This window comes from Myxocyprinus asiaticus, chromosome 16 (assembly GCF_019703515.2).
Source record: "Myxocyprinus asiaticus isolate MX2 ecotype Aquarium Trade chromosome 16, UBuf_Myxa_2, whole genome shotgun sequence".
Classification (NCBI taxonomy): domain Eukaryota; kingdom Metazoa; phylum Chordata; class Actinopteri; order Cypriniformes; family Catostomidae; genus Myxocyprinus; species Myxocyprinus asiaticus.
The window spans coordinates 4,437,614-4,453,595 of record NC_059359.1 but is presented as its reverse complement, the minus strand read 5'-3'; the positions used below and the strand labels follow the sequence as shown (position 1 = coordinate 4,453,595).

General features: G+C 37.6%; 1 protein-coding gene across 4 annotated transcripts in view; it reads right to left on the bottom strand.

Annotated features, from left to right (window-relative positions):
- Positions 1-2,879: 2,879 nt before the first annotated feature.
- Positions 2,880-15,982, bottom strand: part of LOC127454302 (zinc finger protein 385D-like) — a 141,487-nt gene continuing 128,384 nt past the window's right edge. For 3 of the 4 annotated variants that reach the window (XM_051721406.1, XM_051721409.1, XM_051721408.1), the window contains 4 exons: positions 7,356-7,622; positions 6,069-6,250; positions 4,778-4,879; positions 2,880-4,010 (listed from right to left, as the gene is read on the bottom strand). In XM_051721406.1, the coding sequence (XP_051577366.1) occupies positions 3,777-4,010; positions 4,778-4,879; positions 6,069-6,250; positions 7,356-7,622 (785 nt within the window). In that variant the 3' untranslated portion in view covers positions 2,880-3,776. The remainder of the gene's footprint in view (positions 4,011-4,777; positions 4,880-6,068; positions 6,251-7,355; positions 7,623-15,982) is intronic. The other variant, XM_051721407.1, reaches the window with a different exon arrangement.

The window sequence follows — 15,982 nt, the reverse complement described above, 5'->3', positions numbered from 1 at the left end:
AACTCATACTTTTTACATCATAATTTTTATTTACAATATTTTACAGTAAAATTACCTGTATTGTCTTTTTAAAAATAATATCTTGTTAAACATAATATAAATCCTAGCCATTTAATATAAGGTAAACTCATACTTTTTACATCTAAAAAACAAAAACAAAAAAATTTACAATTGTGGTGATGTGGGCGTGGCCGAGCGACATCTGTGGACAGCGAGGCCAGGAGAGGAAGAGCGGTAAGGATTGACACCTGTGAAAAATCACCTCTAACAGCTGTTTTGTGTTGCTGTGAGAGCTGGAGACGGTTAAAAGGGTAGTCCAGACTGCCGGAGGAATGAGAGAGAGACTGACCTGAGTGTGGGTGTGTGTGTCCTGCTGAAAAGCAAACTGTGTGTGTTATACTGAAAAGTAATATAATATACATTTTTACAATATTTTACGCTAAAATTACATTTATTGTCTTGTTAAGTATAATTCTTCACAGTATATGGTGAGGTAACTACCTGTTAACCAATTAACAATTTTTTGTAGCATTTTTATATTATTTTCCCATTAAAATTACAGACAGTTTTACAATGTACAGTATAACTGGAAGATATGTAATATAGCGCATTGTCCTTTTAGGAGCTTGTAGTATAAACCACCATCCGTTTTGTTGAATTTAAACGAGGAGCTTGGACATTCTGCCTAATATCTCTTTTTGTGTTTCATTGAAGATGGAAAATACAGGATTGGAATGACATGAGGGTGAGTAAATGATGACAACATTTCCATTTTTGGATTTTCTATCCCTTTAATGGATTGGGAACACCAATTCTCAACTTTGCTTGTTTTGGTCTTTGACACGGTAAAAGTGAGTCATACGTGCAGTCACTAATAACAAAAATCTATAATTGTTCCTCTTTTCAACTAAAACAAAATTGCATTTAAAATGCCAGTGTAAACTTTGTTTTTAAACAAGACTTTGTTTCCAGATCGTGTATGCTTTGCGAAACGCCATTGCCATCAATTTCACTTTCTGACATCCCTGTACGAGTCACATTTGTCAAAAGCTCATAATTCAGTCGACGCGGGGCCTGAAAACAGCGTCCTCTCTCAGCGGACCTTCTCATGAACTTTCTGGAATTCTCTTGCGTAAATCCGTGCTGAAAACTGACGGCTGCACTGGTGTCCAAAAGCACTGAAGCCAGACAAACAATAATGCTAGCAGAACGAAATGCTTGGCGTTGTCTTACTGTCTCTCAAATGCTAATGGTGAACATCTGTATGTAGGAGTCAGTGTGTTAAGTTTGAGAGGAAGGTCACGTCCTTGATAGAGTACAGAATGATTTTTAACCGTACCAGGAGAAAAATCACAATCTTCTTCTTTCGGCTGCTCCCGTTAGGGGTCACCACAGCAGACCATCCATGATCCGCATATTTGACTTGGCACAGGTTTTACGCCGGATGCCCTTCCTGACGCAACTCCCAGTGGCTGGGGGACTCTCACTTACAGAAAAATCACAATCCAGTTATCATTATTTAATCAACAAACCAAACCAAAGAACACTGCGACAGCATATAGGTTTTAACTTGCAATTTAAAAACAATGCCTCATTTTAAAGAAATAGCTCACCCAAAAATGGAAAATTCTGACATTATTTACTCATCGTCATGTCATTCCAAAACCATATGACTTTCTTTTCTTCTGTGGAACACAAAAGGAGATGTTTTGAAGAATATGCATGCCGATCTTTCCCATACAATATGAAAGCATTCTGTAAAGTGAACGGGGCAGTCAAGCTCCAAAAAGCACTAAAACACATCATGAAAGTATCACTAAAGTGGGGGGGGGGGGTGTTTGTCAATAAATATCTCATCTAAGGCAACAGAATCACCAGCCACCCAATTTTAGGGTTACCCCACCTCCAAAGTCCAAATTTAACCCCTGCACATGACCAATCGCAACTTTTAAAAATGCAGTCAAAAATAAGACCAGAGAGCCCGCAAATGAGATTTGATAAAGCAGGATTCTTTATTTGAAATTGTTTATTTTTACCACGTTGCAAGAAGTGACAGACAAGCTTTTTGGCCCCTGGAACTAATGTTATATTCATTAGATTTTTCCAGGGACAGTTTTAGGTGAAAAGCCTGTTAACTCACACCCCCACACACACACACACACACACACACACACACACACACACACACAGAGGCAGACACACTCCCACAAATTTACATATTCATCTGCTTTGCAAACATCCCACTTTATTTTTTAACCTTGCTTTGACATGAATCAGTAGGATTCTACTTTGGAAAAACACCCACTTATTTTCCACGACATCCTGCATACACACACAAAAACAGGTACAGCACACATACAGCTGGAAAGCACAAAAGATCTACAACTGAGAGGACTTAAAGTGCAAAACAGCAAAGAAATACAATGTTCCATTTTCCCCACAAACAGCATCACTCAGTCAGAGTTGAGCGACATTCAGAGTTGAATTGAGAATTCTTTTAAAATTTCGAAATTTGATTTGAATTGAGGTAACACGCATGATACAACAGAGTTGTCATTTTAATTTAATGAATTAAAGAAAGAAATTAACTGCCGTATATGTAGTTAATAATGCATTGCATTATTCAGTAGGAATTAGCTGTAAACATGCTTTCAAACACACAAAATATGGGGTATTTCCACAAACATTAGATGATATTAACAATAAATGTTTGAAATGACACATATGATTTTTTTATTTAATTTATATATACTGTATATATATATATATACCAAAATTAAAAAAAATATATATATATATATATATATATATATATATATATATATATATATATATATATATATATATATATATTTAATTTTTTTACAAATTTTATGAAGCATTAATTTTGCTATAATTTATTAAACATTTCAAATATATTTTTTGTTAAGTACTATTAATATTTTAAAAATATTATTAAAGCTGAAGTGTGAAGTTTCTACACCACTGAACGGAATTGCAAAAATAAATCAATCTTTTCAAACAGCTTTCCAAATAGTCTTCTGTAGATCGAGCAAACAGATAGTCCTGCCCCCAACGCATGCTCTACGGATCACTCACGGAAAAACGGGAATTTTCATAGCACTAAAGAGACAGTGATTACAGTTTTCAAGAAAATGTAATTATGAATGGCTTACTTATAGTTGTCTCTGTATATCAAGGAAGGACTAGGACAAAGTATTTTAACAGAAGATACACACTTCAGCTTTAAAATGTGTATATTTAATATATATACGAAATATTCTAAAATAAATATTGAACTTGCCGAACAGCTGAAGAAAAAATGCATTCTACATATCAGCCAGTAAATAGGCATAATTAGTCCAAATGAATGGTGTAATGGTCAAATTTAACATCCTGTGGGGCGTCGCCAAATCAATTCCAATTCCAACTCATGAATTGAAAGAGAGCCAATTGTTAAATTCTGAATTATGCTCACCCTTGTCTGTCAGTCCACAAATTATTCTTGAATTCACCAATTAATCTTACTCATAAGCAATGATGATGATGATGATGATGATGATGATATTGAATTGCAAAAATCAAATATTGACAAGAACATTTATAGCTTAACATCAGTGTGTCACATGAAAACAGCAATGCATAGATACCTGGCTTCATTTTTAACTTATTGCGATATCACGCATTAGATGTGGCCAGTGTGCCTGTCATGAGGTGATGAGGGTGACGGCAATGATCCAAGCACATGAGGTCTGCCAGAAATCATAGTTCAAAGGTCAATAAGGGGCAAACAGTACAGGTGTGTGAGCAGTCCTGATTGGCCCAGGGGCGGTACGGAGCAGTGCGGCAGGGAGGGACTGAGTCTGAAAGAGGGCGGGGTTATGGCAGGCACGCAATGGAAAGGCAGAGCCAACAGCAGCGGCTGCTGAAGCGACAGCTGCCAGGTGAGAGGACATTATCCTGGTTGTGAGTGGTGGGCACAGCTCTTTAACTGTTGGCATCTTCACCTGCTGGGTAGAGGACAGGTGGTACACAAAGAAAGAGTACATCCTTTAGTCACATCCAATAGTTTCAGGTCAATATTTAAAGTTGCACTATGTGTTTTGCAGCGTAGATTCAAAAGAACTGGCTAATAAGAGTCATTTGTTCAGGAATCAGACTACACTGGTTGCGCCATACGTTTCACTTTGTAGTGATGTTGAGATGATGCTAAATAATAGTGCAGGAAACACTATTTTAGCACAGTGTCCTGCACGTTTGAGAACTGTTAACAGAACCAAAAGTCATGAAAATCATTCGGTTCCGATATTTTTTTTTAAATGGAACTGGTTCTTAGTTCCCAACCCTAATATCACTGGATAAAACCAAGTCCCCCCCTCCATTATTCCCCACTAAATATTCTGTTTTACTTGTACATATGTCACATTAGGGAAGGTAAAAACAGTGTGAATATTGTGAAATACTTTTAAGAAACATGGAATGGCATTAATCTACCATTTAATATCTGAATTTGAAACATTTTGAACGGACACCATTAAAGTTGAAGTGTGTTGTTTCTTTACTAGTGGCACAAACAGAATTGTGAAAATGATGACTGTTTTCAAACAAGTTTCATACATTGCCACTTCTTCCAAACAGGTAACTCCACCCCAAACTCATGCCATTGGTTGAGCCAATGTTGTTATGTCTGGCCCAGTCGAGCCACTCAAACAAAAAGATTGCAATTAAATTTGTTGCCACTAGTGGCACAGAAATTACACACGCAGCAGCAACTTACTGTGTGTTTGGTGGGTCCTCGTTGTGTTTTGGTGTACGGACTGTACTTGGGTTTGGCTGGTTTTCCTGCGGCTCTGTCTTTGTGGCGTCTGCTGCTGATATGCTGATGATACAAACACAGAATGTGAGAGAGATTTCATTGAATTGACAGATTCCTCTTACATACTTTACAGCTGTATAATAATGTCCAATCCATTTATTTTCTCTGTGCAGATAGACAAACTTTTCAGTCCAAATTAAAAATCCAATTGCAATATTTATTTCACAAACATTACATTAAATTTGTTTAATGAAAAAGTTGATCAAAATAAACTGAAGCATTGAAATTCAAAAAAATTAGTATTTTTCGTCATGTAAGTTGATTTGGTCACGCTGTGTGTTTCACGCTATAGATTTAAAATAACCGACTCATAAGAGTCATTTGTTCGGGAATCGGACTACACTTGTAATGCTGTGTTTCACACTGTAGATTCAAAAGAACTGACTCGTAAGAGTCATTTGTTCGGGAATCGGACTACACTGGTCATGCTGTTTATTTCGCACTGTAGATTGAAAAGAACCGAATCATGAGTCATATGTTCAGGAATATGACTATACTGGTTGCACTGTGTGTTTCACCCTGTAGATTCAAAAGAACCGACTCGTAAGAGTCATTTGTTCTGGAATCGGACTATACTGGTCATGCTGTGTGTTTTGCACTGTAGATTCAAAAGAACTGGCTCGTAAGAGTCCTTTGTTCGGGAATCGGATTACATTTGTCATGCTGTGTTTCAGGCTGTAGATTCAAAAGAACTGGCTTGTAAGAGTCATTTGTTTGGGAATCAGACTACACTGGTCGTGCTGTAGATTAAAAAACATCAGACTCAAAAGAGTCATTCGTTGAGGTATCGGACTACACTGGTCGTGCTGTGTTTCACACTGTAGATTCAAAACAACTGACTCATAAGAGTCATTGTTCAGGAATCTGATTACACTGCTCACGCTGTGTGTTTTGCGCTGCAGATTCAAAAAACTGACTCATAAGAGTAATTTTTTCAGGAATCGTACTATACTGGTTGTGGCGTTTGTTTCGCGCTGTAGATTCAAAAGAACCGACTCGTAAGAGTCATTTGTTCGGGAATCGGACTACACTGGTCACGCTGTGTGTTTCGCATTGTAGATTCAAAAGAACTGGCTCGTAAGAATCATTTGTTCGGGAATCAGACTACACTGGTCAAATTGTGTGTTTTGCGCTGTAGATACAAAAGAGCCAACTCATAAGAGTAATTTGTTGGAGTATGTTAAGCTGATACCTGTTTGAGCTGTATCTCTGAATTGACGTGCACGTCGCAGGTTTCACAGTGGAATATCTTGTTCTGCAGGCCCGTGTCTGCTTTAGTGGGTGTAGTTAGCTTGCTTTTGACACCTGGCCTGGGGAAGGATTTGATGGAGCCACACCCACTCCGTGCCTCCAGCATGGTCTTGTGCTTAGTGCCTGAGGAACCAAACATGGCAGGATCAAAACATTTATCATCTTAATGATTCACTGTTGCCAGAGAAAACAAAACTAGTAGACTGTATATCTGATCTTTAGGGCTGCTACATCTTATTTCTCAGTTATTTTTTGTCTCAACTATTGAAGGTGCTGTAAGCAAATTTTTAATGTAATGGCACACAGAAAATGTCACTATTTCCTGACACAACTGAATAAGAAGTCCTGAAATATCATGCATGTCTGTCTACAGCGCTGGACTCTATAAACAGCAAATAAAAATGAGACGGCAGGCCACTGTCAGATTCTTTGTTTAGCCAGTCAGAAATTTAAAGCACTCTCTGCCTGTCAATCATTTGGCATGTTCACAGGAAAGCCCATTTATGGGCAGCAGGAAACTAAGCTGTAAATGTATTGTGTGAGAACGCTATTTTGCTTCCACTGCTTTTGACGACTTTGACCACACTGAGATGCAGTTAACAATTAAAAAAAAGCGCATACTTATGAAAAATAATGTTGAGAGTCAACGAAGCCTATTCATTTAACCCATAGACTAATAGATTTTCAATGATAACTTATAAATCTTTAAAGGCAGACCCACCGTGAGCTACGAGGTTGTTCATCGATGGTATATGCGTCCATTGAAGCCTTCCGTCTGCGTTATTTCAACTTCATTGTTTATAAATCATGTTTGACAGCAGAATTCATGGAAAACAACTACACTACCCATGGTACAGCAGAGAAAGATCCACCAATCAGAGAACTGCGGCCAACGAAACCCGCAAAATGTGCCTCGGAGCGATCGCCCACTCCCGCTTTGTGAATGAAGTAATTGAGTCGGTCTCCCTTCACCCTTAAACTACTTATATAATTGTACATATCTGAATATTTTGCAATAAACTTAAAATCAGTTTGAAATTGATGGGTAGAATATTCCTTTAAAGATAAACAACAAAACAAATTCCTTTAACTGGTGTAAAAATCTCTGTAACACAGTATACTCACAGTCTCTCCTAATATTGTATTGTTGTAATATTGATCTGTGATATTGATCAAGGTAAATCAGGACATTCTGAATACAAGACGCTCATGCAGAGATGTTCCTCACCACTGTTGTGAGCCTCCAGCTGTGATGCCGAGTTCACGGCCACCTTACAGAGGGAGCAGTAGAGCAGGCGTAAAGATTTCTCCTCCTCTGTCTCTGAATTCAGCTCGAATTCGGGCTCCACCGGCGGAGGCGTGCTGGCTGTGAAGGAGGGGCCATCCTCCCCTCCTGATACTGAGGTAGACTCTGCTTCAGTGGGGCCCGTGACGGGGCCTGACATCAGGGGAGAAGACGGTGATGAAGGGGCCACAAGCTCTCCAGGAATTCCACCTGTAGAAGAATAATGTTCAATTATCGGCAAGTGTATCTCTGCGTTCGAATATAGTCATTGACAAATAAGCTTGTCAGAGGTTTAAAACACGTTTGTCAAGTTTGTAGAACTGTAATCTTTGTGTCCATGTTTTATACATTTTCTAAAAAAATAAAAATAATAAATAAAAAAAAAAAAAAGCTTTAATGACGTTTCTTGCACCTTGAATACATGCGAGTGTGAAACTTAATTTCAAAAACATTTTAAATTTTTTTTATGGTAATATATAAATGCCCATATATATATATATATTTGGAATCATCTTTTATTTTTATTTCTTAGAATAATACAATAAAATAAAACTTTTGACCCTCAAAACAAATCCCAAAAAATCTGCTTGATATTCATGACTCAAAAATTAAAATTATTTTTTTTTAACCAAAAACGTATTAGTGTGGAAACGTTATTTTTGCACTGATGCCAGACTTATTCATTTGTTATGAAAAATCTTATCTTTTGGCTTGCATGCATCAAGTTCCAAATAAAATGACTATATAATCAAATGAAACATCTATCATTAGTCAAATGAAATACTGTCTCTTGTAAAACAAGCACCTCTTGGACTCACAATAACACTATTGCAGAACAAATACAGTACAAGTCAGACTACATGCACTATACATCTTCTATAGTTGAGTATTGGTATGTCTTATGGATGAATAAGCAGGCACACATAAGTACAAAAGCTACTGATGCCATAAATTATTTGTTGACCTCTTAAGGGTCCTTTAGTACCATTGTCAATAACGCATAAGTTCATTATTCCATCAACTGCACACTCCCATTCTGGCTGCAAGTTTTCACTCTTTTCTCTGCTTTTAAAACATTCTCTTCTTTGTGTGTCAGATATTGAGTTCGATATTACCTAATGCAGTTGACATGAAGATTAATTACACAGATTAAGATAAACAGCCTGTGATTGTCCCGAGATGAGGTCTGGTCTTGGCAGGGTGCTCTGATCAATGTCTGAGGAGTTTGGACTCTTTGTACAGTAATAACAGAGAGACACGCTCTCTTCATTTCAGTCGGCAGGGGCTCGATCGATGCTGAATTATGTCTTTCTATTTTGGTCAACCATTAAGTAGTCTCTTATTTATCCCAGAGCTCCTCTTCTGACCAGTGCTGCTGGATCAACAGAAAAGAGGAACGGACCCTATCGCGAATCTTACCACCTGCCTTGCAGCAGTGTATGTGGCCATAAATACAGTACACTTTGCACAACTTGCACAACATGCACAACTGCCATGTTTTTTTGTGTGGTTTTGGCCTGTTCATCCTCAGGCTTCATGACATTCTCAGCTGTATCTACTGTAACAATTAAAATAACACAACAGTGTCATAATATTTTACATATTCTGTTGAATTGATATTCAATTGAATTAAGTAAATTTTTATTTTTAATTATTAACAAATTTTAATGATATTAAAAAATGTAATATTTAACCCTGTTTCTACAGCATGGTTGAAAGACAAGTAAATAATCTTATAACATTTTCTACATTTTAACAAATATTGTAGTGTTGACAGCATTCATCAATTTCAACCATTCAACCCGGTTATACCCAGGTTATCGTGAATAAAATATATGTATATATATATATATATATATATATATATATATATATATATATATATATATATATATATATATATATATATATACATACAGTTGTGCTCAAAAGTTTTTGTAAAGAAATTGTGAAATTTTGGCATTGATTTTGAAAAAGACGGTGTGGTTGTTTCAAGGAGCACAATACTTGTTGACCCCTCTCCAAACATAGCGCTTATGGTTGTGACCATAAAGCTCTATTTTGGGTCTCGTCACTCCAAATTACAGTGTGCCAGAAGCTGTGAGGTGTGTCAAGGTGTTGTCGGGCATATTGTGCGTTTTTCTTTGTATCCCGAACAATTCTTCTGGCAGTTGTGGCTGAAATCTTTCTTGGTCTACCTGACCTTGGCTTGGTATCAAGAGATCCCCGAATTTTCCACTTCTTAATAAGTGACTGAACAGTACTGACTGGCATTTTCAAGGCTTTGGATATCTTTTTATATCCTTTTCCATCTTTATAAAGTTCCATTACCTTGTTACGCAGGTCTTTTGACAGTTCTTTTCTGCTCCCCATGGCTCAGTATCTAGCCTGCTCAGTGCATCCACATGAGAGCTAACAAACTCATTGACTATTTATACACAGACACTCATTGCAATTTAAAAAGCCACAGGTGTGGGAAATTAACCTTTAATTGCCATTTAAACCTGTGTGTGTCACCTTGTGTGTCTGTAACAAGGCCAAACATTCAAGGGTATGTAAACTTTAGATCAGGGCCATTTGGGTGATTTCTGTTATCATTATGATTTAAAAAGGAGCCAAACAACTATGTGATAATAAATGGCTTCATATGATCACTATCCTTAAATAAAAGACAGTTTTTTGCATGATCAGTCATATTTTCAAAATCAATGCCAAAATTTCACAATTTCTGCCAGGGTATGCAAACTTTTGAGTACAGCTGTATATATTAGTAGATAGATAGATAGATACACACACACACTATCTATCTATCTATCTATCTATCTATCTATCTATCTATATATATATTGTCTTTTAATTTGATTGTGATTTTTTTATATATTTATTTATTTACTTAATGTTTATTGCTACAAAACAATAAAAGCACCCATTTTAGAATGTTAAAATGTATACAAACATGTCACAAATTATAGTAACAGGGTTGAAAAAAAAAAAAAAACGTCTTAACCTTAACCTTAAAATTAAATGAAGAGAAAATAAAACAGCTCATATATTTAGTATGAGCACCTGTGGTTGACAATCAACATTTTCTGAAGTTTAACCACCTCCCTTCACTACCCATTGGTTGAAAAAGAAAACAAGTCTTTTTGGAGCAAGTTTGGAGGCAACGGTCCAGAGTCCTGCATCAGTGTTAAAAAGGCTCACCAGCTGGCTGGAGAAGATTAGCTTGTTGAGCCCTGGACTAAGGCGACAACGGCGATAGCAAATGGAGCCATTTCTCTCCCACCAGAGAAGCATCATTGACCATGACGCCTCGGCACACAGAGAATTCATTTACGCTCCAGTTTCTATAAAATCTGCAATGGACACTTCTGTCGAGTTTGACCACAGTAACTGAGAGGCAGGAACTCAACCAGAGACACCAAAGTTCTCTACTTAAAACTTTAAGGATGACGGTTTGGGTCTAATGAAAAAATAAACCCCCAGTCACAACAACTGTTGGAGCTTTTGTCAACCACAAAGACAAGTTTGTGCACTATAACATGCTACTTGCATAACTTAAAGCTATTCACAGTAAACAAATGTTGCAAAAGTCTCTAAGTCTTTTGTAAAAGAGTGCATTACTAATAATTATGGTTGCCAACTTTTCGCCACGTGAATACGGGGCACTTAAGCTTTTAGTGCGCTTCAATACGGGACGCTTTGCAGTTCGACCAGCGGTGGGGGAGATGGGGTTTCCTCTTACAGAATTTTGCAGCTTCAATAAGTGCAAAATGACTTCAATATGGCACGACATTTAAATTTGGGTCAATAGGCAAAAGTCTTAGTTTCAGCCAGTGTACAGGATGTCCTGGCTAATTTGTGACAGTTGGCAACCCTACCTAAAGCTGACTTTTGATATAAAGCTGGGATAGGTGAAAGTATTTAAAAGGATAGTTCACCCAAAAATGAAAATTCTCCCTTCATTTACTCACCCTCATGCACAGGCACTGATTTATATTTCTGCCAGTGGGTGCCCTAATGAGAACCAACCCCCCCCCCACCCTGTGTAGAGAGACGGGGGATACACGTCCCTCCCAATGCTTAGAAGGGGGTGAATTGTCCCCCCCCAATCATACGTCTGTCCCTATTGTGCAGCTCTGTTCTCTAGTGTTACACGTAGGCTACTCAGAGATTGCATTAGGCATATGACATTTTTTTCAAACCAGGGTCAGAAATGAATGGGGGTTCAAAGCAAAAGCACAAACGAAATTGCAGAGGCGGATCCTCGCACCGTTGACCCGCACAGACAGGCACTTCTCTCGCTCCAGTCAGCATCAGTTCGGTCTGGCGCTAAATTCTGTGACTGTTTGCTTCTCTCATTTAAAACAAAATGTCCTAGTGAGTAGGCTAACACTAACACTCCCTGCGCTAAATATCTCTGCCCATCACTTATTCTGTTATTCTATATGTTTGAAAAGCCTCCTCACCCGCTAGAGGCCCGAAGTGCGGGAGGGATGGATGTAGTGGATATAGTAAATTAATCGGGTATGAGAAATCACAGAATATAATGTCACCAAATGCTACAATTTACTTATTAATATTATCATGATACAAATACCAGGATAGGTTAAATAACCCTAATGTAAAATAAAAACAACTTTATGAATAATTGTAACCACTTTTGGCATGGGTGATGTATTATATGTTTCTTTAAAAGCTTGATAGAATTAAAATAAACCTTGTTAATAAGGTAATACAGTCAGTGATACCTGTTAGAACACCACTGTGATAACACTATAATTATGGAGAATTCTATTAAAAGAGTTTTTATCTTAAGTGTTATGACACTATACAGAACACTAATTTTAAGTGTTCACTTCATTATAAAAATAAATAAATAATAATAATAAAAAATGCAGTATTTATAAGCAATATTTGAGAAAACAGGCCATGTTAATATGCTATGTCTCATCAGTGTCCCCCCCAAAGTTCAAATGAAACCTACGCCACTGGAAGAATGTGTTAATATTTGGATGTCCTCATCAGATCTGCCGACATATAACCTTAAGTTTGAACAATCAGATTTTCCTGCAGTGTGAACAAAGCAGTGTAATTTGGGCTAAGCACAGCACGTGCATGAACACTTCCACGCATGCAGCAAATGCCCATTAATTATAAACATTTTTATCCTAAGTAACAGGAAGGAATATAAGAGTGTTCATGCTCAGCCTGCTCAATTACAAAGTTTTTTTACTCTGTGCGGCGGTGCGCTTGATGAATTCATTATTCAAGAGTTAAATCTGCAGTTGTGTCTTGTAAAATCTAACAAATAATTATTCTGGGTCCAGACAGATCTCTGCCAGAACAGTGAGATCCACCACTCAGAGAAGTTCCCAATTACCAATCGCTTTTTTCGATTTTTGAAAATTATTTGCGTCAAATCAAACATTTTAATGTCGTTAATTAATAAGAGCTTTCTGGTTTGGGTCAAGGCTGAGAAATAGTTATTAAATTATTATTATTTTTTGTAAATGCCTATGGAGAAAATTAATGGGAAATATCTCATGCTTTTCCGTGGGTGTTCGGCAGGATCGGCACCTGTGCCCTCATGCCATCCCAGATGTGTAAGACTTTCTTTCTTCTGCAGAACACAAATGAAGATTTTTAGAAGAACATCTAAGCTCTGTAAGTCCATACAATGCAATTAAATGGTGGCCAGAACCTTGAAGCTCCAAAAATCACATTAAGGCAGCATAAAAGTAATACATAAAACTCCAGTGGTTTAATCCATGCCTTCAGAAGCAATATGTAAGTCCTTTTTCACTATAAATCTCCACTTTCACTTTCACATTCTAAAAGTGAAAGTGGAGATTTATAGTAAAAACAGATTGAAATATTAATCTGTTTCTCACCCACACCTATTATATCACTTCTGAAGACATGGATTAAACCACTGGAGTCTTATGGAGTACTTGCATGCTGCCTTTATGTGATTTTTTGGAGCTTCAAAGTTCTGGCCACCATTTAATTGCATTGTATGGACTTACAGAGCTTAGATTTTTTATCTTTATGATCAGCAGAAGAAAGAAAGTCATATACATCTGGGATGGCATGAGGGTGAGTAAATGAGAGAATTTTCATTTTTCGGTGAACTATCCCTTTAACTAATGTTAACATCCAACACATTTCACTTTTAAAAATGTATAAGTATGTGTAGAAATGAACAGTGGAAATGCTGTAAAATTATTGTTCATTGTTAGTTCATATTAATGTAGTTAACTAATTTTAACAAATACAACCTTATTGTACATTGTTACCATTTTCTCATCTAATATTCTGTTTCACTCCAAAATATGTCAGATTACGGGTTGGGAAATATAAAGGGTTGGGAAAGACATTTTCATGTTGACTTTATTGATTCAAAATAATAGCTCTAAATGCACTAAACCTTCTTTAGAAAAAGACCAAAGTGCAGATAAAAATATATAATGTGAACAGATCAACAGAGCAATTGACATAACTGCTCTGTGAATATTTTCCATCCTGCACGATTTCTCAGTTTTATTCACTCAATGAAGAAGCTATTCAACACAGCTCTACTGGCCATTAATCAACTTACCGCCAGTGTCAAAAAGCCCACAAAGTCATTAGCTGTTTATGGGCAGATTCACCTTGAACGAGAGATAACGAGTAAATGAGATGAACAAGTGAGCAGCAGCGCTGACCTGATAGTTAGCCTCAATTTCATCTCCCAACAGGAAGCCAACATCACAAACCACCAAACCAAATTCTCTCCACAGGAGGTTTGGCACAGCTACAGTCCACTTTATGTGGGTATTTTGTGAAGCAACAGTTTAAAAGTAGATAGTCAAGCTTGCTCCTGAAAAAAATCATTCTAGGTCTGGGCGATATGGCTACACAAATTATATTTTTTTAGCCAATTGATGATACACTGATGAGCCAAAATATTATGACCACCTGCCTAATATTCTGTTGGTCCTCCGCGTGCCGCTAAAACTGCACCAACCCGCTGAGGCATGGACTCAACAAGACCCCTGAAGGTATCCTGTGGTATCTAGTACCAAAACATTAGCAGCAGATCCTTCAAGTGCTGTAAATTGCAAGGTGGAGCCAAAGATGCTCAATCGGATTGAGATCTGGGGAATTTGGAGGCTAGGGCAACACCATGAACTCTTCATCATGTTCCTCAAACCATTCCCAAACAATGTGTGCAGTGTGGCACGGCGCATTATCCTGATAAAGAAGCCACTGCCATCAGGGAATACCATTGCCATGAAGGGGTGTACCTGGCCTGCAACAATGTTTAGGTAGGTGGCAAATGCCAAATTGACGTCCACATGAAAGACCCAGGGTTTCCCAGCAGAACATTGCCCAGAGCATCACACTCCCTCCACTGTCTTGTCGTCTTCCCACAGTGCATCCTGGTGCCACCACTTCACCAGGTAACGGCACACATGTACATGGCTGTCCACGTGATGTAAAAGTAAACGGGACTCATCGGACCAGGCGACCTTCTTCCACTGCTCCAAGGTCTAGATCCGACGCTCGCGTGCATATTGTAGGTGCTTTCAATGGTGGACAGGGGTCATCATGGGCACTCTGACCGATCAGCGGCTATGCAGCCCCATACGCAGCAGGGTGCAATGCACTGTGTGTTGTGACACATTCCTCCCATAACCATCAAAATGTTCTGTGATTTGTGCCACAGTAGAGGTTCTGTCGGTTTGGACCAGACAGGATAGCATTTGTTGCCCTCGTGCATCGATGAGCCTTGGGTGTCCAACACACTGTTGCCGGTTTGTGGTTTGTCCCTCATCGGACCACTGTCGGTAGGTACTCACCACTGCTGACCGGGAGAACCACACAAGCCTTGCCGTTTCGGAGATGCTCTGACCCAGTCGTCTGGCCATTATAATTCTGCCCTCGTCAAAGTCGCTCAGGTCTTTATTCCTGACCATTTCTCCTGCATTCAACACGCTGACGACGAGAACTGATCGTTCGCTTACCATCTAATCTACCCAGACCTTGACATGTGGCCTTGTTAGGAGATGATCAACGTTATTCACTTCACCTGTGAGTGGTCATAATGTTTTGGCTCATCATCAGTGTATACATTATATATCTCGATAATTGTGTATTTGCTCTGAATTGGCTCCAAGGTTTTTTTAAAAAACATTTTTTTAATATAATTTCATCCAAAAATCCATTGTAGCCAAGTAGATTCTATATAACAAAGGCATAAAGGCATTAAATAAAAATGTATTACAAAATAATGAAAAATAATGTTTTCATTATGTTTTCATTAAATGGATACAAGCGAGAATGCTATTTAATTATTTTCAATGATATGCACTTTTATATTTATATAAAAATGCATTATTTACCTTCATACAACTTTATTAAAATTAATTTACTAAACTGTTTTGTGAATGAACAAGGTGTACAAAAATGACTTCACCCACTTATTTTGTGGAACCTAGTTGAATATTGTATAATACTAAATTAATACTGTGGGACATAGTTAAGGTTATCATTATATTAATACTGAATTAGTATTATTATTTTGA